The 23,040-nt window shown below is 38.4% G+C and overlaps 1 protein-coding gene across 9 annotated transcripts in view; it reads left to right on the top strand.

Moving 5' to 3' along the window:
• CTNNA2 (catenin alpha 2) overlaps window positions 1–23,040 on the top strand; it is a 1,085,794-nt gene that overhangs the window by 359,674 nt on the left and 703,080 nt on the right. For all 9 annotated transcript variants that reach the window (XM_001499457.6, XM_070236225.1, XM_005599873.4 and 6 more), the window contains exons 5-6: window positions 14,564–14,683; window positions 18,808–19,074. In XM_001499457.6, the coding sequence (XP_001499507.1) occupies window positions 14,564–14,683; window positions 18,808–19,074 (387 nt within the window). The remainder of the gene's footprint in view (window positions 1–14,563; window positions 14,684–18,807; window positions 19,075–23,040) is intronic.

The raw sequence follows: 23,040 nt of genomic DNA, 5'->3' as shown, positions 1-23,040 counted from the left end.
ATTATGAAATATTGTGTATTGTACATAACTCTTTGTGCTATACTCTTAGACGATTGGCAGTGCAGTAGGTTTGGTTACAGCAGCATCACAACAAACCTGTGAGTAATGCAATACACAATGATGTCACAATGATGTCACAATGGCTGCAACATCACTAAGTGATAGGAGTTTTTGAACTCCATTATCATCTTATGGGACCACCTTCTTTATTTACTTTTTTTTATTGCAGTAACATTGGTTAATAACATTATATAAATTTCAGGGGTATATCATTATATTTCGATTTTTCTGTAGTTTACATCATGTTCACCACCCAAAGATCGATTACAATCCATCACCACACACATGTGCCTAGTCACCCCTTTTGCCCTCCTGCCTCCTCCCATTCCCTCTAGTAACCACCAATCCAATCTGTTTCTGTGCTTTTGTTTGTCGTTGTTTTTATCCTCTACTTATGAATGAGATCATACGGTATTTGACCTTCTCCCTCTGACTTATTTCACTTAGCATAATACCCTCAAGGTCCATCCATGCTGTCACAAATGGCTGGATTCCCTCATTTCTTATGGCTGAGTAATATTCCATTGTGTATATATACCACATCTTCTTTATCCATTCGTCCCTTGATGGGCACCTAGGTTGCTTCCAAGTCTTGGCTATTGTAAATAATGCTGTAATGAACATAGGGGTGCACGCATCTTTATAAATTCATGTTTTCATCTTCTTTGGATAAATACCCAGCAGTGGACTAGCTGGATCTTAGGTATTTCTATTCTTAATTTTTTGAGGAGTCTCCATACTGTTTTCCATAGTGGCTGCACCGATTTGCACTCCCACCAGCAGTGTATGAGAATTCCCTTCTCCACATCATCTCCAACACTTGTTTCCTGTCCTGTTAATTATAGACGTCCTGACATTGTAGTTTTGATTTGCATTTCTCTGGTAGTTAATTATGTGTAACATCTTTTCATATGCCTGTTGGCCATCTATATATCTTCTTTGGAGAAATGTCTGTTGAGATCTTTTGCTCATTTTTTAATTGGGTTGGTAGGTTTTTTTGTTCTTGAAATGTGTGAGTTCTTTGTATATTTTAGATATTAACCCCTTATCAGATATATGATTTGCAAACATCTTCTCCCAATTGTTAGGTTGTCTTTTCATTTTGTTGATGGTTTCCTTTGCTGTGTAGAACCTCTTTAGTTTGATGTAGTCCCAGTTGTTTATTTTTTCCGTTGTTTCCCTTGCCTAGTCAGACATGAGGACCACCTTCTTACATGCAATTCATTGTTGACTGAAACGTCATTATGTGGCACGTGACTGTAATTGAATTCACAAGAAACTTCTGGGCCCCTTAGATGTGTGCTAGGGTGCTGAAAGTGTTAAGAGGGTTGGCAGGTAGGGAAAATAAAGATGAGAAGAGAAGCTACTAAAGTCATATTTTCTCTTATTTTACCCTCTGACAAGAGTTAACCCAAAGATGAAATAGACAATCTCTACCTCATGTCTCATCATTTTTGCCTAAAGGTTTTGAAGTAGCCCCTAGTCTTTTCCATTTCTGGTTTATCTTCTATTTTGTTGTCTGAAATTATTCTAATTTATAAATAGGAGTAGTGTCTGGTAATAATAAACACTGAAATATTTGTTGAATAAATAGTTTCCTCTCATGATTAAAATTCTCCCATGGCTTGCAATCGCCTATAATGAGTCCAAATTCCTTAACATGATGTCTAAGACTTTAAGATATGCATCCTCTTCCTTTCTCGGTTCTTATCACATGTACCTCTTCATGATTTCCTGACTTTGAGATGTTCTCATCTGTTTCAAATGATTTACATGTGCTATTTCCTCTTGCTCTCCTGCCCTCTTTCCTATTCTGTCTTGAATGTTTCTATTCCTCCTCAGGCCTGTTCAATGAAATCTTCCCTGGGTCCTCAAGACAAAGTAAGTTGGTCCTATTAAAAAGTTCCATGACACAAACTTGCAGTTAGAAGATGAGTAGGTCCTGGAGATCTGTCACAACATAGTGATTATAGTCAACGATACCGTATTATGTACTTCAAAGTTGCTAAGAGACTAGATCTTAGATGTTCTCACAGCAAAAAAGAAATGATAAGTATGTGGTGTGATAGAAGTGTTACCTAATGCTACAGTGCTAATCATATTGCAATATATAAACGTGTCAACTTAACACATTGTACACTTTAAACTTTACAGTGTTATATGTCAATTATATTTCAATAAAAAATAATAAAACAAAATTTTTAAAAGTTTCTTTGAAACTAGTAAAACCCTGCTTTTAAAGAGTGTTATAAATGGCTGTTTACATATTAGTCTTTCCCTTTAGATAGCATCTTTTTAGGGCAAAAATCTCAGCTTAATTGTCTACGTCAAGGCATGGAACATAGTGCAACAAATAAAAGTGATATTAGGCAAACCTAGATTAGACTTCTGGCTTCCCCTGTCTAGTTGTGTGACCTCAGTAAAATTAAATAATTTCTCAGAAGTTCAGTTTTCTTCTTTACAAATACAAAAGAGAGCTAACTTGGTTGGGTCAGCTCCTGGCAGATAAAATTTCTGTTTCTGAATAAAATGTGAGAGAGAAGCAGTGTGTGTGTGTGTGTCTTCTGTGTGTGTGTCAGATTTCCAAAGGATTATTTTAGTATGTAATGATTTTTAGATTTTATTGTCAAGTCTCTTAGTCCCACTCAAAACTTGGAACAAATACTGCATTGACAAAATCTATTGAAATTATAGATATTTGAAGTACCTGAAATTCTTTGTGAAAATGAAAAACTGAGGCTCATGAAATATGCTTTTATTCCTTCAAAATAGCATTTCTGAAATGTTTTCCTTCTATCGTTTGACTTACCAGGTTCTTAACTTGAATTTTAGAATCAGGAGTTCTTATTCAGAGAACCCAATAGCACATTATAACATCAAAATAAGTGAACACACTGAGATAGTAACATAGGTGTGAATTAACCAATCGAAGTCAAAATATGGAAGTACATTCAGTTGTAGGGGAGGGGGACATGTCCTCTCCCCAAATGGGGGTTCGTCTGGCTGGAGAACGAATTAAATTCACATGAGACAGAATAGCAAGAGAAAATTAAAGCTTTATGAGGAACCATGGCCCGGGGCCTTTCTTCCCGAAGGAAGAAAGGGCACCGAAGAAGTGGGGTGCACAGAGTGGTTATATAGCCCCCAAACAGGGTGTTTCACATGTGATTGAAAAGTCCCTTTTACAATAGTCCCGAGGCTGCTCTGTCAGCACAGCACTTGATGGAAATGGCAGATAGGTCTGCTGTCTCAGTGAATGAACGCCTTGGGGTGGCAGGTGTGTTGCCTCGGGCTGGGGGGGGGGGGGTCAGAGATGAGCGCCGCAATCGGTTCCCAGCCTAAAGAAAGATGCTTAATCTTTAAGGAGATGCCAACGTTGGGAGGGGGAGGCAAGTCAGTTACAGGAGGTTACCAGACTAGCACAATAAAATGCAGATTTTAAGTCTTTGCCTTTGGTATTGATTAAGAGTTTTTAGAGAGTAGGTCATCGCCTTTCTTATTCCTGGTACAGAGAGGGAGGCACCTTTTACAGATAGAGATTTACCTTACAAATGTAAACGTGTCCTAACAAAGGGCAAGTTCCATTCGTCCTTCCCTGTCCCAGTTTATCAAAAGCAATCAACCTCAAATAATCCTGATACCAAAGAGACATATCTTGGGGTGGCCAATTCCAGGTCCCCACACAGTTCAGAAGTTCAAACTGCGGATGTTATATGTGAACCAACCTTGGGCCTGGTCTAGATGGAAAAATGGATAAAGTTTGTTTAGTTCCCAGGATTTCTTATTTATTCCAAGCCATGCTGGTATATTCATGTTCGCTGTTTTGATTCTAAGTGTGGAAGTGAGACTAATTGCAAGGAAACTAGAATGAGTGAGCTATTGTGATCAAAGATTTCAAGCCAAGAATTGCATGAAAATCCACGGAACTCCAAAGCCATTCTCAAAGAGGAAATGTGTTGCCAGGCCCATGAAAAAGGATACATCAGCTTGAATTCAGTATGTGGTATCTCTTTGTTATAAAGTAATTGCAAATCAATGCACTTTGAGCGTTAAGTTTTCAAAATTTACCCTCATTTAATTCTTTACCTTTAAGGATTTGAATTTCCTTTTATTCTATGCATACAGGAAAAAAAAAAAAAAAAGAATAAAACCAAAGCTCCCATTTTAAAAAAATGCCTCCACAATTTTGAGTTTGGTTGTTCTCAAAGGGTAAAATTTCTGCCAAATGGCTGACAAGCTGTTGTCAAGGCATAATAGGGAGTTTCTGTGGGAGTATGGAAGGGATTAATGCACAGAAGTAACATCACATTTTGAGCTCTCATCCTCTTTGAGACAAAAAGAATCCAAATTTCAAAGATTTTACTAATATTTCTTAATAATTGTAGCATTTATTAGTAGATGTCCAATATAAGCTTGTAGCATTAACCCTAAAAATAAAAGCTAATAATTTTTAAAAGAAATATTAAAATTATTTTCAATGCCTTTTTACCTTATTATTTTTTTGGAAATCTAAAATAACTCAATACGTCAAGGAAATAAGAAATATTTATACTACAGATGAATAAAATGCGAGTTTCCAAATATTAAGATAATAGGAAGAATAGGAACCAAGACTTACTGAGAATATTGTGACCAATGACAAAGATTCTTCACTTAACCAAACTTTAGTCAGGCTCTCGAACCTTCTCCTAGGTGCCTCGGTGCACTTCCTTGTAAAATCTTATTTTAGCAAGAACCCTGCTAGATCAGTTTAGCAAAAGACCTCCATCCTCCATATCTGTTCCCCATCTATATCTCATCGGATTTCTCATCCTTCACCATCCCCAGGCGATGTCTTGATCACCCTGGCCTGTCTTCAGCAAAGACGCTGTCAGCTCAAGTTAGCTTCCATCTCCCTTACCCCTGACATTTCTTTTTAGTAATTTTCCACCCACTTACCCCTACCCTGCTCCTTGGCTATGAATTCTCACTTGCCCATGCAGTATTCTGAATTGATCCCAGTTCTATAGTGGGGTCTCTTTTCCCCTATTGCAATAGTTCTGTTTTTACCATTACCAAAATCTTAACTACTATCTTAACTATATTTTAACTACTATTCAGCTTTGTTTTTTTCTTTGACACCAAGGACGGTCAGCTCCTTTTGCATACTTTCATTATTGAATCTTTACAGCGACCACTAAGCATGTTTTATTATTCTCATTTCAAGTTTAGAAACTGAAAAGTAGAGAGATTATGATTTATTGAAGATCAAGTAACTACTTAGTGGTGGAGACAGAACTCAAGCCCAGATTTTTTGTGGATTTTTTAACATCCTGTTTTATTCCAAAAGTTGTGTCATTTCTAATTTTTACCTAGTGTTTCAAAATTTTTCCCAAATATAGAAAACATAAGAGCAGTTAAGTTAAACAGGCAGTTTTTACAATATGGGAAATGTAAATAGGTCCTTGTTCTAAGATACAGTAAATTTATCTTAACATCAACACATTTTGGAAAGAAGCCATCATCATTATATACAAGGGAGTTCCCAGAACTGAGCCAAAACAGAACTCTTGAAAATAGAATCACATGAACCTTTCATTTCATATTCTCTAGGGAAGTAAATGATGAATCTTCATCCCACATTAATGCTCCCTGCTGACTATCCCATCTTTGGGAAGAGTTGTGCTGCATTCCTGGAATGTTTGAGGTCATTACAAGAGATTGGCTACATTCTCATCCACACCCATCATTAAGGAAAATAGTGTCCAGATTCAGCTAGATGGTGATTACAAACTAACCGTTTATGACACAGAGCTGCCATCCTTTCTTGAACTTACAAAATAGCCTTCAAAGTAACTTCAGAGCAATACCTACCACCGATTTCTAAGAAAGTTTATCTTATTTTGCTGTTAATAATAATGATTTATTGTCTGTTAACTTCACACTAACCAGGGAAAATAATTTAAGAAATTATTTGACTCCCAGGCGTAAGAGTGAGGCATTTTACCTGCAATCTATGAAGGAAGGGATGCTTCGGATATGGAAGCATAGCAGTGCAAAGAACGCATACTTTCAAAACTTAGCTTGGCTCATAGATGTCTTTCTGGTCTGTTGGGATTCCTTTTTGAGAAGTCAAGAGAGCTCATTCCATGTATTTCATTAATTAGAGATAGATAGTAAGCGAAATATCACATTCAAGTTGTTTATCTCCTTAAACATATCTTTCCTATCTCTAATTCAAATGGACATGATAAGGGACTTGAACCACGGCCAGAAAAGGGAAAGAAAAAGAATCTTCCTCTGTCCTCTTAGGTTCTGTGGCTGAGCCTGAAAATTAAGTGGACATTAGACAGATTAACAGAAAAGAAGCATACAAATTTTATTTAATATTTTTGTGTGCATATAGGAGCCTTCATAGGAAAAATGAAGACTTACAAGAGAATTAAGACTGAGAGCATATATACTTTTTTGAACCAAGAATGTTAAATTTCTGGAGAAATGGCAAGACAAAGGAAACTGGCTTAAGCTTTTAGGAGAGACAAATTTAGGGAAAGTGACTAGGAAATATAGGGGTAAACTAATGGGCGATTAGGGTTATTTTAGTAGATTTGTTTTTACAGATCCATTGTGGCATTGACTCCCAGTCTTCAGTGATAAGAATGTTCTCTTCCTGGTGCAGGGACAGCGTCTTTTTCATGGGAACTATTATGACCTGCTTTTAGGTAGAAAGGGGGAGGTCAGAGAGCCCTTTCTGCATCTACTGTTTCTCAAGTGACTTCAGCTTAAAATAATCAACATGCTAAGGGGCTTACTTTGGGGTAACATGTTCTGAACACCTTCAACATCATTAGCAGTACAGGAAATGTGTTCTTTTAGCTATTGGAATCTCAGGAAATATAGCACTTAAAGGAATTCTGTTAAGATTCCATTTAACCCATGCTCACCATCAAGTAACATAAAAGTCACTAGAAGAAAAGATGGGGAGAGGCATTAACCTCCAATTTAACAGTAGTTTTGCTCTAATCATTGACCGCGTTAATTCGAGTCCAAGAGTTCAAAAAAGTGAACTACAGTGCACGCAACTGACAAAGGAAAACTTTCCAGAGAGGACACATGTCCAAAATCAAAAAGAAGAAAAAGAGTTTGTTTTCACAACGTGATTCCCAACACTCATATTAACCATTTTACACCACAGCTCTCAGTTTGCTGAATAAACTAGGCAATTCCTATATTCTGGAACCATTTGCTGGTTGACTTCAGAGCATGTGAGTAACCCCTACCAAGGAAGGAATAAACTGATGTGAAAAGCTTGGCTCGCTCACACCTACCTTAGGACCACCTGTACAGAGCACTATTGAGCATCTATTTGATCAAACGGCCAGTGAGGAAATGCAAAGATGACACAGCTCCTCTGGAGAACTATATTTCTTATGTGAAAATGAGAACAATTAGAAGAATGAGTATGGTAAATGCAACAATGAGTACAGTTGGGGTTTTATATTGATTCTAAAAAGCAGGGTTGGGGAAGACATGTGGAGGCAGACCAGTATACCCTGAAGTCTTCTTGAATCCCAGTTCCAAACTGAGACCACAAATGTGAACCTTCAGTGGTTGCTAATACATCATCTGTTAGGTGGTCAAAGCACATAATTTGCTTCATGGTAAATGCAAAGTTCTTTTTGCCCCTGGCAGTATTTAATTTTAGAAATGCCAGGAATCCATTTTAAGGAAATGGGCAGATAAGGCATTTGAATACTTAATGAATACTCTAAAGAAAACATTATTAAGTGAGTTCTTCAGAAAATATGCTATACAACGATGAAAAAATACAGCCGAGAAAATGGCCAGAGTCAGAGGCTGCTTGCCTGACACTTGACTCAAATACAGATGTTTTATAATCAACCAATTCAATCGTGAAGAAAGCCTGAAACTCAGAATTAAGATAATTGTCTTGTCTGACAATTGACTCATATAAACATTACTGGGACCTATCTTCCTGATCATCTTTTAAGGAAGCGCTAGACCAACAGGAGTTTCCTGAGTTAAAGGATGTCAGAAAATTGTTTTCACATCACAGTGCCTTTAGGAAAACAGAGGTATTTTCCCCCTCTCCCTTTATACCTCAATTTTCTCCATTTTAATAGAGATTTATCAAATAAAAATTATGAATAAACTTTTAGCATGCTGTTCTTCTGAACCTCTAAGCCTTCAATTGACCCCGTCAGGGTTGGTGTGAAGAAGCACCTGTACGACCATCCAAAGTCAGGCCACAGCCCACCATCTGTCCAGGAGAAATGGACTAGGAGGTTGTCTATCATCCATCAGGCCTGTCTTGGCACTCAGAGTAGAAATCAATCATCTTCTGAATCAACGTAGGAAGTCATTTTCACATTAACGTACAATAGATCATCTACAGGGGCCATTTTGGATAGAAATTGCCCTTTCGTGACCGTGTAATGCTTATTGCAGACGCTGCAGGGTGATTATCATTAAATCAGTATGTGTTTGACTTCGTCTTAGGGTCTTGAAGCGCATTTCTCTCTTTTGCTGCTGAGAGGTCCTGGAGCCTTTCTGCTTTGTATGAGAGAGAGAGCTTTATATAAATAAACCAGATTCAAAGAAGGCTGGTGTGTATTCTAGACGGAAAAGCAGTGAACTTGACTTTAATAAGGGCTACATACCAGCACTTCAGACAGAAAATCTCCCAAACACAGATACATACATATTTACACAGTCTGTTAGCTTTCTCAGAAATCTCATTTTCTTCAAGAATCGCGGCATTTCTCTTTATTACAATATGCACTTTGTATTTAAGTTTTAACTCTCCCTTGAGGACCGTATTTCAACACATCAACAATATTCGGCCCTCCTTGAAAGTTCCCACAAGCAGAAAATAAGAAAGAAAGAGAAAAGGTAGAGTTGGGAGTGCGAGGTGTTGACCTGGAATCACTCAGGGGAAAGGACTGTCTCGACTCACCTTGTGTGATCAAGTTCATGCCTCAGCCCAACTAAAGATGACTGTATTTACATACGTGTAGAATATTCAAAATCATCCTAACTGCTGAGACTCTGCTTGACATTCATCCCCATTGGAAAACAGAGAAGATATTCTTGTCTCCTTACGTGCTGGTCTGAGATCAATATGAAGCATTATCAAAGAGTGTCTTCTGTGTTGTTTGAATCCCACTTGTTCCATGCAACCTGTCTCTTATCCCTGGCTCACATGATCACCTTGGTTATACATCCCTATACTGATGTTCTCAAACTTACTATCTTGGTTTTGGCTATCTCTACCAAAGTAGGCCAACAGTGGTTGTTGCTACTGGGGTTTTTTAACACATTGTGTCTCCCAACATGAATGTCTACCCACCTGTATTTCATGCTTGCCACTGTTGTCTGTGGCCCCCCAAGATGACAAAGGATTGATTTAATAAGTCCAAGAGAATATGGACTAGAGTTTATGAGGCCTTCATTGATCATATTTCCTGTGTGCCACTGATACTTAAACACCTTTGGCCTCACTTAGCGCAGTCATGGAACAGACAAAAATATCATCCTAGACAATTTCAACCCAAAGTCCATCAGCTTTGTAAACCCATCCTTTCTGGGAGAGTAAGGCAGCAGAGCCCAGGAGTTAAATGTATGAGCTTCGGAGTAAACTACCAGGTTCAAACCCAGGCTCCTGCACTCACTTGCTGTGAGACCTCCCAGCGATGTTGGGTAACTCCTCTGACCTCGGTCTCTCCCTGTGTTAAAGTAGAAATAAGAAAACCATCGACTTCACAGAGCTATTTGGGGGACTAAATTAGATATATAGAAACCATTGAAAACAATGTCTGGTACATCATAAGTACTCAGTGACACTGGCTAGTGTCATTTTTCTTGCACAAACAGAAAAAAAACTTTGGAAATAAATCACAAGTTATTTGTGCCTTGTAAAGCAAAGAACTTCAAGAATAAATGAATAAACTGAAAATAACTTTGGAAATATGTTGTGAGCTATATTATTTGTGCCTTATAAAACATGCCACTTTAAGAATAAATGACAGTAGCGTTTAATCTCTCTTGCTTTCCAATGAAATCATTTTCTTCACTTGTTAACAAGGGAACATAACATTTAATGAAGAAGTCCTGCTTATCTTTAAGAGGCAGAAAGATACAGCATGACAATGCTGAGATACCAATGGTCAACCAGGGTATATGACTAAACAAAAGTAGTTAGATGTAGAATCTTATATTCATTCATTCATTCACTTGGCCACCTCCTATTTCCAAGATAATATTTTTAATTTAGCTGTAAAACCAGATCCTACAGAGAGTTATGTATGACTTGTTAAATAGTTTCATCAATGTCACTTAACATCCAGTCAATGGGGTATCCAATAGTGGGACCTAGAATGAGGTCAGACTGTCCAAATGGCAATAATGATTATAATAACAAGGATTTATAGTGCTTGTTTGGGCAGTAAATGTTGTTGGGGGAACCAGGCCACTTACACAGTGCAAGAGGGGAGGGATCAGACTCCTCAGTTCAGCACTATCCCTATCGCCAGACACCTGTCCAGCTCCTAGTAGGTTCTTAATAAAAATTTAATGAAGAAAATGAATTCTCAGACTATAGTTTTTATATGGAAGTAAAAAAGTGCATTTTCAACTAGGACAATTAGAAACTGATTTAAAGACCCTGTCTGGGACAATTGGCCACGTCTGTAGACCCATAGTTGCAGGCAGGCTTGCTTTAGGAGTCGAGGAGGGGCGATTTTGAACAAACTCTATGAGAAGACCAAGATGTTAAGAGTTTTAAGTGACAAGCTCTGAAAATAATATCTAAATCTACCAATAAGGGAAGAAATTTTAATATCTTTTCTGGAACTTTCAGTTTTTTCAGCTGTACCTTTGCACAGGCTACCAATATTCAAGACAGGAATACCTGGCTGAACAGAGCTCTTGCTATGCAGTTCGTGAGCCCAGCCTGGCTGTGGGAGAAGAACAGGTGCCTACAGTGCCTGAGATCCTGCGGATATTGATAATGGGAAGGCGAGGACAGCTGCCTCTAAGGGCTCCCTTCCTCAGCTTATTGGAAGCAATTCCCCAGTGCAGGGCCTACAGTCTCCCAAACCACCCCCTTATTGGAGGGCCCTACTGCTCTCCTTCTCAGAGCCATTGCCAGCAGTCTGCTGCCTGTGTCCTCTCCGCAGCATTCCTTTAGCCCTCCCAGATCCCGTGTCATCTGCAGACATTCCAAGATTTAAGATGAAGCCTTTCCTCTTCAAAATTATTTAGGAAAAATTCTTCCCCTTCAGAAGATATTAAGCAGCAGGTCAGTATGTCTGTTTAAGGAGTTGCTAATTCTTGCCAGGCCCTATGCTAAGTCTTTAATATTTTACATTTCTTATTGCCTTTAATTTTTACAAAAACCTTGTGTAGTGGTAAACGCCATCACCTTTATTTTATCAGTGAAGACAGTGAGGATCAGAAAGGTTAAGTGTCTTGCCTTGGGTCACAGAGTTAACAAATGACGGAGCTGGGGTTGAAACACAGACCAATTAGACCCCATAGCCCTTCTCACACTTTCTGACTTATATCCATCACTGTGGGGCCTGGGTAGGGTAAAAAGTGTCCCAGGCTCTTCTTCTGCATAAGAACTGCCTTTTAAGGCATTTGTTTGGCTTTAGGAGTCAATTTCCTTTTCTCAGACACCCAGAAAGAATGAAAGATAATTGGCTCTGTTCAAAAATAAAAACTTAATTTCTATGTTAGGTTTGACTTCTTAAAAGTGCCTGGTCACTGCCCTTCTCCTTTTTTTCCCTTCCCTCTCCATGTCCTTTCAACATTCTATTGTCTCTCTGTCTTCCTCTCTCCCTCTCTCTCCCTTGCATCATCTGTCTATCTAATAACAGTATAGTACCCATAATCCAGACTTTGGTCCCTTTTCCTCCATTTCTGCAGGGCCTTGGACAAATTCTGACCCATGTTTCTGTATGAGAACTTTTCTCTAGGTGACCTCTCAGATCCTTCTAGATTAAACTCTGAGTATGACTAAGTCTACCTTTACACAAACAGACCCCATCATTGGTGTTTCTTTTCAAAAGAACTTCATTGAAATAGAAACATAAATTCAAACTGGCATCTAGATTTTTCAGAGAAAACCAATGCAAAAATAAGTTATCTATCACACAACAAAATAAATACTCCAAATTGGTCTGATTAACAACCAGGAAGAGGTCTGTCTTATATATATATATATTAGAAAACAAATCCAACATTTAGCTCCCTCTGAGATAATTGTTTTGCTCTTCCCTGGAACCAGTTTTTATATCCTGAGAAAAGAGTTATAACTCAAATAAATAGCAGGAGCAAATTAACTGCCAAGAGCTGTCTTCTCAGTGATGCTGTTGATAGCCATGGTAAGATGATTATAAATCTATTAGAAGTGAGACATCACTGATTTGTTGTTTTAAAGATTTGAGGTATGAGATTCTCATTAAACTAAGAAAATGCTTTAAATGGGCCATTCCACCATAAAATGTAATTTGATTTGAAGCCCTAAAAAGTATCCTAATGCACAACAGTCCCTTTTTCAACTATAATTCTTTCTTTTCCTCGTGTATTATCAGAGCCTGGATAGGAACTGGAAAAGATTAACATTGAGAAGCTGAATCATCATTTTATATTTTTACAATTAGGAAGAAAAAAAGATGCAGAATTTCCGTAGTAGATGAGCAGGGAAATAATTTTTTTTTTTTTTTTTTTTTTGCTGAGGAAGTTTAGCCCTGAGCTAACATCTGTTGTCAATACTCCCCATTTGTCCCTTCAGGAAGATTAACCCTGAGCTAACATCTGTGCCAGTCTTCCTCTATTTTATATGTGGGTTGCCTCTCAGTATGGCTGATGAATTGCGTAGGATCGCACCCAGGATCTGAACCTGTGAACCTAGGCTGCCAAAGTGGAGTGCATGAACTTAGCCACTAAGCCACAGGGCTGGCCCCTGGAAACTTAATTTTATTTGGAGTCTAGATTACCACCATTCTAAATAAGTTCCCTTGCTTGTTACAGCTTTTTCCTTAATAAAAATGAGTTAGCTATTTAGTAAATTGAATGATATTATCATTTCTATGGAGTAAAAGGTTTATGATATCCATTATCACTGTTTTATATACATGATTGTCTTCCTCTGCTCAGTGAAACTTGATAAGGAAGTTGAATTAGCCACCTTCGTGATTGTGTCAAGCTTAAACAAAGGTGTTTCTCTGTAACTCAGAGCTATGTTAGTCAGTGGCTTTTCTCAGTGGTCATTTGTTCTTCCATATTGTCACCGTGAACTGTCTATACATTGCCCTTTGATTTGCTCCAAACTGCAAGAGCCGATGAGAATTCTGCAGTAGGCCCATGAGTTCTCTGCATTTCTCATTACTCTTTCCTAATTCTTTGTTCTTTTCTCTCTTTTTCTATTGCCTCTCTCAGAAGCCTGTGTTAGTTGAGACCTCTTTATGAGGCTCCCTTTATATTAAGGAGCCTTTGATTTTGCAAGCACACATCTGTCTTGTGCCGTATTCACTCAAGACTGTGTTCTTGGTTATGTCTGCTGATAAAATTATTTCTACAAAAATGCTACCTGACTCGGTCACTTAGTGGACTACTTCACCATAATATCTTAATTTTAATTGAGTCCACAGGTGTTATAACCTTAAAAGTGTTACCACTTGTGGAAATCTCATACCATATTAGAGTTAAAATCATTCTGGAGGGGAGGAGACTGGAGTACCTCTCAAATCCTGAAATTGTTTATGAAGGAATTCTTAGTGAAATTCATAACTCAAGTCCAAGGCCACTCTGGAGACATTCATTGAGACAGTTTGCAGGAATTTGGAAGCACTGTGCTTCCTTAGGGTGGCTTGCTTGCTGTTATCTTGTCCACCCTGACTCCACCCCAGTGATGGGGCAGTACAACTTCGAATTCACTTGCTTCTCAAGGCTCAATATCTCTTCTTTCTATTGGATGCCAAGGTGTAAAGTCAGTCTAAATTTACAGTCCCTTTAGTCCCAGATTTAGAGATGTTGCCATGAAGATTGGTTGCAGGTTCAGGCTGTATCAAACTTGCAGCAACCAAGGAGTTCCTCCAGTATTTCTTTGTGAACTACTTCCCCCTCTGGAGATTTCCAGAATTTGCTTTTAAATTCTATATTTTCTTCTTAAATATATTTTCCTTTACATTTCTACTTGAAATTAGAAGTCTGTATTCCTTGTCAAAATCATAACTATCAATAAAATACAATCAATATGGTATTATCTTCTACAAGTGTTCAGCAATTATTATCTTTTATATGCAAAATATTCTGTAAATCTTAAACAAATATTTATTCTGATTATAAATGTTTCTTGGGGTACTTTTTTCCTACTATTTTATTTACATGTTAATACATGTTAGTGTTGATTTCATTTTACAAACTACCATTTCTAACATGGTTAATAATATTTAAAAACTATCCACTTATAAATGTACTCTTTTTTAAATCATTTCAGGTGGAGGAGGCCCTGGAAGCTGTCAAAAATGCTACAAATGAACAAGACCTTGCAAATCGCTTTAAAGAATTTGGGAAAGAAATGGTGAAACTTAATTATGTAGCTGCAAGAAGACAACAGGTGGGAAAGTTTTGGGAAATGCTAGGGGGGAGAATGAATGAGTTTAAGTAACCTGGTAGCTTTGTCGGCTTGAACAATGGGTCAGCTTCCTCTGCTGGCTGTCAACTTACCAAATAGCCTAAGAACCTGTGATCACAAAGGCTGCTTCCTATTTGGGCCAGGTCTGATACCACTGTGGGCCGTGGGGTACTCTCTGGCCCCTGCAAACTTAAACAGATCACAGGCCCCCTGCTTCACTGGTGGGAACCACCCGGCCAGTCCCACCACACTAACGTTTTCTCCACTGTAGGAAAAGCTCCTGAGTCAAGTGGAAAATATCAAACTGTGGGCCATCCTCCATGTCCTAGCAGTTAAGTTCAGTGCTGTCTGCTTTGGTGGCCCAGGTTCAGTTCCCAGGAGAGGACCTACACTGCTTATCTGTGGCTATACTGTGGCAGCAGCTCACATACAAAATAGAGGAAGATTGGCAACAGCTACTAGCTCAGGGCAAACCTTTAGTAAAAAAGAAAAAAAATTAAACCGTAGTCTGGTGCTGTGATCAGTCTCTGGGCACCAGCCTTTGCCCTTGCTTTTTATGTCCTAGCCCCGTGGACATCACCATGCATATGCACACCCAAGATGAGCAGCATGTAGAGTGAAATGTTTGTGAAAAAGAGGAAGACACTTCAAAGAAAATTAGAAGAAGGGCAGAAAGAGAGAGAAATGAAGGTGGGGAGGGAGAGCACAGGTGAGTGTGGGGCACTTTCATGAAGGTGGCTGACCTGGAATCTTCCCGCCTTCCTTTGTTTGGAGACAGCACCCTCCATGTTAGCCAGCTCTGTTTATTTGTTAGGTACCATAAGAATTTTGTTCTCAAAGAGTGTGTGTGTGTGTGTGTTTTTTCTTGGTGAGGAAGATTGGCCCTGAGCCAACACCTGTTGCCAATCTTCCACTTTTTGCTTGAGAAAGATTGTCCCTGAGCTAACATCTGTACCTATAGAATATTCCTCTATTTTTTATGTGGGACACCACCTCAGCATGGCTTGATAAGAAGTGCATAGGTCTTTACCTGGGATCCGAACCCACTAACCCCAGGCTGCCGAAGCAGAGAACGCAAAGTTAACCACTACACCACCGGGTTGACCCCCCGAAGAGTGTGTTCTTATTCATTTTCCCAAGAAAAAGCTTCTCCAAATGTGGAGGAGTCAGTTAAAATCCTTTCACCTGTCCTCTGGACTGTTCCCAGAATTCTTCAACATTTGGAGCAATTCTTAGTGACTTTTTCTTTGGTTCGCTATGACTGACAGGAAGGTTCCAGTCAACAAACATTTGTTGAGTATTCATCTGTACTAGGCTGAAGTGATGCTGATATTATAAAGTTGACCAATATCTAGCTCCTTCCCCTAAAGAGCTTCCAATATCCTTTGTGTGACAGGTACACACGCATGATTTTAGTTTATCTGATGATTTTTAAGTATTTCGTCATCAGCAGAATTCTTTGTTCAAGTGGAATCTCGTGTGGTTGCCCAAAATGTAATATGGGTCAGAGCGAAGATACTCTGAAGCACAGCTGGGAGACCCAAGGCCACTTAGCTTGTTTAAACAACTGGAGAAAAAACCCGAAACAGTGAATTTCCATCTCAGTGAACCATCGGGGAGGTTGGGAAGAAAGGCAGGGCCAGGACATTCACAGTCTTGCAGTGTCTGCATTTTATTGAAAGTCAATAGATAGTATTTGAACAGTCCAAAGTTTGATATCAATGTCTCTGATTTACGTTTTAATATTATTCTATTTATGTTGCAAAAAAGGTAGTAGAGTGGAGGAGGAGAGACTAGTTGTAGTTGGGAGGGGCCTGAAGTAATCTAGATGAGAGATAGTGGTGGTCCCCATTAGTGTGGTAGCAGTGGAAATGGAGAAAAGTATAAGGAGTCAAAGTTTGTTTTGAAAAGAGAACACTCAGGACCTGCCAGTGAATTAATTGGATGTGTGAAGTTATGGAATGACAGCAACCAGTTTACTTCTGAGGTTTTGGTGTGAGCAAATGGGTAGATGGTGGTGAACTTAGATGCGGAATACTGGAAAGAGGCCAGCTGGGGTTAGAAATCAAGATTTCATATTTAGAGACATTGATTTTGAGATGCTTACAAGATATCCATGTAGAATGTCCAGTAGAAGAGAGTTGTGGGTTGGAGATCAAAACACAAGTGATTGGCATGTAGCTGGTATTGAAATCCATGGGAATACATGAGATATTTATATGAGAAGACCCATAAATATAATTTATTTTTATTTCATGAATATTTTGTTTATAATTAATTGCTGGTTCAGACTCTTTCAAGAAAATTTAGAAAAAGAAGCAGAATTTACAGAAAAAAAAAATGCCGCGTAACACCCTACTACCCACAAAACAATGGTGCTGATATTTTGTTATTTTGGCTTTCGGTATTTATCTTCATACATTAAGATATTTACAATTATACTATGCATAAAAGTGTTCATATTGTCTACCCTCTTATTTATTTTATAAATATTAGCTGTGTTATTACTTTTCTGGAAATGAGTTTTGATATTCACATAGTCCATTAAGTAAATGCTTCAGTAGTTTACTTAACCAGTTCTTCATAATTCAACATTTAGATTGTTTGGAATTTTTTTTCAAGCGATTGAAGAATATTTCCTCACATATCTTTATGGAGAGACTTTCCCACCCCTGTCCCCCAGCTCCCCAAATCTCCTACTTACATATTTAGATGATTTTTTTTTTTAAGTCTAGATACCCCAGAATAGAATATGGAGTTTTTGGTCCACGTATTCTGGAGGTTAATAAGGCCCTTCGTGACTAGTGGGGAGAAATCTTCTAACTGCACTGCCTGGATTATCAGCCAGCATAAAGAATACACTCACGTGTTTGTTACCTATTTATCTGTGTTCATCCTTAGGGCTAAAAATAAATAATACCAATTTAGAAATTGTGTTGGCTGGCATAAATCTGTTAGTACTTAAGCAAAGGAGTATAAATGGTTCATTTGTTTATTACTTATTGTCCATTTGTCCTGATAATCTTAGATAGCACATGTAATGTGCTAGTCTCAGAATTATTTTGACACAAAAGAGAAGATGTAATTCACTGTTTCCAGGTCATCTATGTTTCATGTACCAAATGAGCAAATAGGAATAGAACCCCAGTAGTTCAAATATCTTTTAATGATCTTTTGAGCTGGAAAAATATTCTCCCGGAGATTCTCAGCTGGCAATCCTACATGGCTCTTAGAGAGCAGCACTGCCTTTAACATTTCCAAAAATGATATGAACATTTTCTTAACAGTACTCTTAAAGCTGAAAATAGAGACTCCCCAGTGGCGATTTTTGACATCCAAAACTAGGAAACCAAGTCATCTTTGACATATTATTTTTTATTCCCTAAACTCAATGATTGAGCTGGCATTAAAAGGTACTTTTTAGAAAAATGAACCCTATTCTGAAAATGATGATGAAGTGGCAATAAGGGACTAATCAAAAATCAACAGAAATTGTTTCCTGTGTTTGTAATTATAATTGAAAATGGAGACAAGCAGAGTATCAGAAGACTGAAGTTTGGGTTTGCTGTCTGCTGATAGCTATGTCTGATCCATGCCAGCCACTTACCTTGTGGTGCCTTGGTTTTTGCATTCTTTCCACAATATTACTGAATGCCTTTTTATGGGCCAGACATGGTGCTAATTATCAAAGAGCCACTGAACAAGGTTGACAGGGCTCCCTGCTCTCATTGGACATACAGTATAGGAGGGAAACTTACACTTAGATAAGGAAATACAATAAAGTATGATGAAGGTTAATGATAGGAGGGAATGGGGTCTGTAGGAGTGGAGAGAAAGAGACATAGCTTGAAGAGTTGGTTGGAAAGTGGGTTCTCAGAGGATCAAGTCATGCCACGTGAAAGGATAGGGTGAAGGAGAGATGTTCAGATATTTCACACAGAAGGAACAGTATATGCAAAGTCCTGGCAGCTAGAGAGAGCACAAGGGAGAGTAGATAGTTTCTAAAATTCAATGTGATTGTAAGAGTCTGTGACTCTAAGTTCTGTTACAAACGCTTCCATGGCAAACATCATGGATGTGACAGGTTTCATGGTTTGCACACACAGGAGCTGAAGGACCCTCACTGTCGGGATGAGATGGCAGCCGCCCGAGGGGCTCTGAAGAAGAATGCCACAATGCTGTACACGGCCTCCCAAGCATTTCTCCGCCACCCCGATGTTGCCGCCACAAGAGCCAACCGAGACTATGTGTTCAAACAAGTCCAGGAGGCCATTGCTGGCATCTCCAATGCTGCTCAAGCTACCTCGCCCACTGACGAAGCCAAAGGCCACACGGGCATCGGCGAGCTGGCTGCGGCTCTGAATGAATTTGATGTAAGCATCCAGGTGATGTACACAGAGGGCTATATGCTTTCATTGAAAAAAATGTATTGGGGATGGAGGGCCATCAAGATAGTATACAATGATTTACCCCTCTTGGAGCCTTTTGATAGTAGGATAAACTACATAATGTATTTCTTTTATTAGGAATCCAACATTTTGGCAGAGCCTAATCTACTTATCTTTAAAGGAACTAACAACTATGTTTAAGGGGGCCAGGTCCTACACAAGTAGAAGCCCTGTACACTGTTAACTTCCTACCCCACAGGCTATTTTAGGGAAAGTTCATCATTTGGATGATCATCTTTATTATGAAAGGGACAAATGTCATGGGCAGCTTAGGTGTAGACTGCATCTATATCGTGCCTGGGTAAAGAACTGCCCTTAGTTTCTTTATTTTAAATCAGTGGTAAACAGACTCGGCTTTCTGGTACCATGTGATATCTTTTTTTTTTATTAAGATTATGATAGATTACAACCTTGTGAGATTTCAGTTGTACATTATTGTTAGTCATGTTGTGGGTACACCACTTCACCATTTGTGCCCTCCCCCCACACCCCCTTTTCCCTGGTAACCACCGATCAGTTCTCCTTGTCTATATGTTAACTTCCACCTATAAGTGGAGTCATATAGAGTTCGTCTTTCTCTGTCTGGCTTATTTCGCTTAACATGATACCCTCAAGGTCCATCCATGTTGATGCGAATGGAACAATTTGGTCCTTTTTTATGGCTGAGTAGTATTCCGTTGTGTATATATACCATATCTTCTTTATCCAGTCATCAGTTTCTGGGCATTTAGGTTGGTTCCACGTCTTGGCTATTGTAAATAATGCTGTGGTGAACATAGGGGTGCATGGGACTCTTGGGATTGCTGATTTCAGGTTCTTAGGATAGAAACCCAGTAGTGGAATGGCTGGGTCATAAGGTATTTTTATTTTTAACTTTTTGAGGAATCTCCATACTGTTTTCCATAGTGGCTGCACTAGTTTCCATTCCCACCAACAGTGTATGAGGGTTCCTTTTTCTCCACAACCTCTCCAACATTTGTCACTCTTGGTTTTGTATGTTTTTGCCAATCTAACAGGTGTAAGGTGATATCTTAGTGTAGTTTTGATTTGCATTTCCCTGATGATTAGTGATGATGAACATCTTTTTATGTGTCTATTGGCCATACTTATATCTTCTTTGGAGAAGTGTCTGTTCATGTCCTCTGCCCATATTTTGATTGAGTTGTTTGTTTTTTTGTTGTTAAGCTGTGTGAGTTCTTTGTATATTATGGAGATTAATCCTTTGTCGGAAAAGTAGGTTGTAAATATTTCTTCCCAATTAGTGGGCATTTTTTTGTTTCAATCCTGTTTTCCCTTGCCTTGAAGAAGCTCTTTAGTCTGATGAAGTACCATTTGTTTATTCTTTCTATTGTTTCCCTCATCTGAGGAGTTATAGTGTCCGAAAAGATTCTTTTGAAACTGATGTCAAAGAGTGTACTGCCTATATTCTCTTCTAGAAGACTTATTGTTTTAGGCCTAATCTTTAGGTCTTTGATCCATTTTGAGTTTATTTTTGTGAATGGTGAAAAAGAAAGGTCAATTTTCATTATTTTACATGTGGCTGTCCAGTTTTCCCAGCAGCATTTGTTGAAGAGACTTTCTTTTCTCCACTGTAGGCCTTCAGCTCCTTTGTCAAAGATTAGCTGTCCATAGATGTGTGGTTTTATCTCTGGGCTTTCAATTCTGTTCCATTGATCTGTGGACCTGTTTTTGTACCAGTACCATGCTGTTTTGATCACTGTAGCTTTGTAGTATGTTTTGAAGTCGGGGATTGTGATGCCACCGGCTTTGTTTTTCTTACTCAGAATTACTTTAGCAATTCACGGTCTTTTGTTGCCCCGTATGAATTTTAGGGTTCTTTGTTCAATTTCTGTAAAGAATGTCCTTGGGATTCTGATTGGGATAGCGTTGAACCTGTAGATTGCTTTAGGTAGTATGGACATTTTAACTATGTTTATTCTTCCAATCCATGTGCATGGAATGTCTTTCCATCTCTTTATGTCGTCGTCAATTTCTTTCAAGAAAGTCTTGTAGTTTTCATTGTATAGATCTTTCACTTCCTTGGTTAAATTTATCCCAAGGTATTTTATTCTTTTTGTCGCGATTGTGAATGGGATTGAGTTCTTGAGTTCTTTTTCTGTTAGTTCATTGATAGTGTATAGAAATGCTACTGTTTTATGCATGTTGATTTTATACCCTGCAACTTTGCTGTAGCTGTTGATTATTTCTAATAGTTTTCCTAAGGATTCTTTGGGGTTTTCTATATATAAGATCATGTCGTCTGCAAACAGTGAGAGTTTTACTTCTTCATTGCCTATTTGGATTCCTTTTAATTCTTTTTCCTGCTGAATTGCTCTGGCCAACCCCCCCCCCAATCCTATGTTGAATAGGAGTGGTGAACGTGGGCACCCTTGTCTTGTTCCTGTCCTCAGAGGGATGGCTTTCAGTTTTTGTCCATGGAGTATGATGTTGGCTGTGGGTTTGTCATATATGGCTTTATTATGTTGAGGTACTTTCCTTGTATACTCATTTTATTGAGAGTTTTTATTATAAATGGGTGTTGGATCTTGTCGAATGCTTTCTCTGCATCTATTGAGATGATCGTGTGGTTTTTTGCTTCTCATTTTGTTAATGTAGTGTATCATGTTGATTGACTTGTGGATGTTGAACCATCCCTGTGTCCCTGGTATAAATCCCACTTGATCATGGTGTATAATCTTTTTGATGTATTGCTGTATTCGGTTTGCCAGAATTTTGTTGAGGATTTTTGCATCTATGTTCATCAGTGATATCAACCTTTAGTTCTCCTTCTTTGTGTTGTCCTTGTCAGGTTTGGGGATCAGAGTGATGTTGGCTTCATAGAATGTGTTAGGGAGTACTCCATCTTCCTCAATTTTCTGGAATAGTTTGAGAAGAATAGGTATTAAGTCTTCTTTGAATGTTTGGTAGAATTCTCCAGAGAAGCCGTCTGGTCCTGGACTCTTATTTTGGGGGAGGTTTTTGATTACTGTTTCTATTTCTTCACTTGTGATTGGCCTATTCAGATTCTCCATTTCTTCCTGGTTCAGTTTGGGGAGGTTGTAACAGTCTAGGAATTTGTCCATTTCTTCTAGGTTGTTCAATTTGTTGGCATATAGTTTTTCATAGTATTCTCTTATGATCCCTTGTATTTCTTTGGTATCTGTTGTGATTTCTCCTCTCTCATTCCTAATTTTATTTATTTGAGATTTCTCTCTTCTTTTCTTGGTGAGTCTGGCTAAGGGTTTGTCGATTTTGTTAATTTTTTCCAAGAACCAACTCTTTGTTCCATTGACCCTTTCTACTGTCTTTTTTGTTTCAATATCATTTATTTCTGCTCTTATTTTTATTATTTCCCTCCTTCTACTGACTCTGGGCTTTGTTTGATCTTCTTTTTCTAATTCTGTTAGGTGTCATTTGAGTTTGCTTATGTGAGCTTTTTCTTGTTCAGTGAGGTGAGCCTGTATTGCAATGAATTTCCCTCTTAGGACTGCCTTTGCTGCATCCCAAATTATTTGGTATGATGTGTTCTCATTTTCATTTGTCTCCAGATAATATCTGATTTCTTCTTTAATTTCTTCAATAATCCATTATTTGTTCAGTAGCGTGTTGTTTAGTCTCCACATTTTTGCACCTTTCTCTGCTTTATTCTTGTAGCTGATTTCTAGTTTCATAGCATTATGATCAGAAAAGATGCTTGATATTATTTCAACTCTCTTGTATTTATTGATGCTTGCTTTGTTTCCCAAAATATGGTCAATCCTTGAGAATGTTCCATGCACACTTGAGAAGAATGTGTAACCTGCTGCTTTTGGATGAAGTGTTCTATATATATCTATTAAGTCCATCTGGTCTAACTTTTCATTTAATTCTATAATTTCCTTGTTGATTTTC

This window comes from Equus caballus, chromosome 15 (assembly GCF_041296265.1).
Source record: "Equus caballus isolate H_3958 breed thoroughbred chromosome 15, TB-T2T, whole genome shotgun sequence".
NCBI classification, from domain to species: Eukaryota; Metazoa; Chordata; class Mammalia; order Perissodactyla; family Equidae; genus Equus; species Equus caballus.
This window is presented reverse-complemented; position numbering and strand designations above follow the sequence as displayed.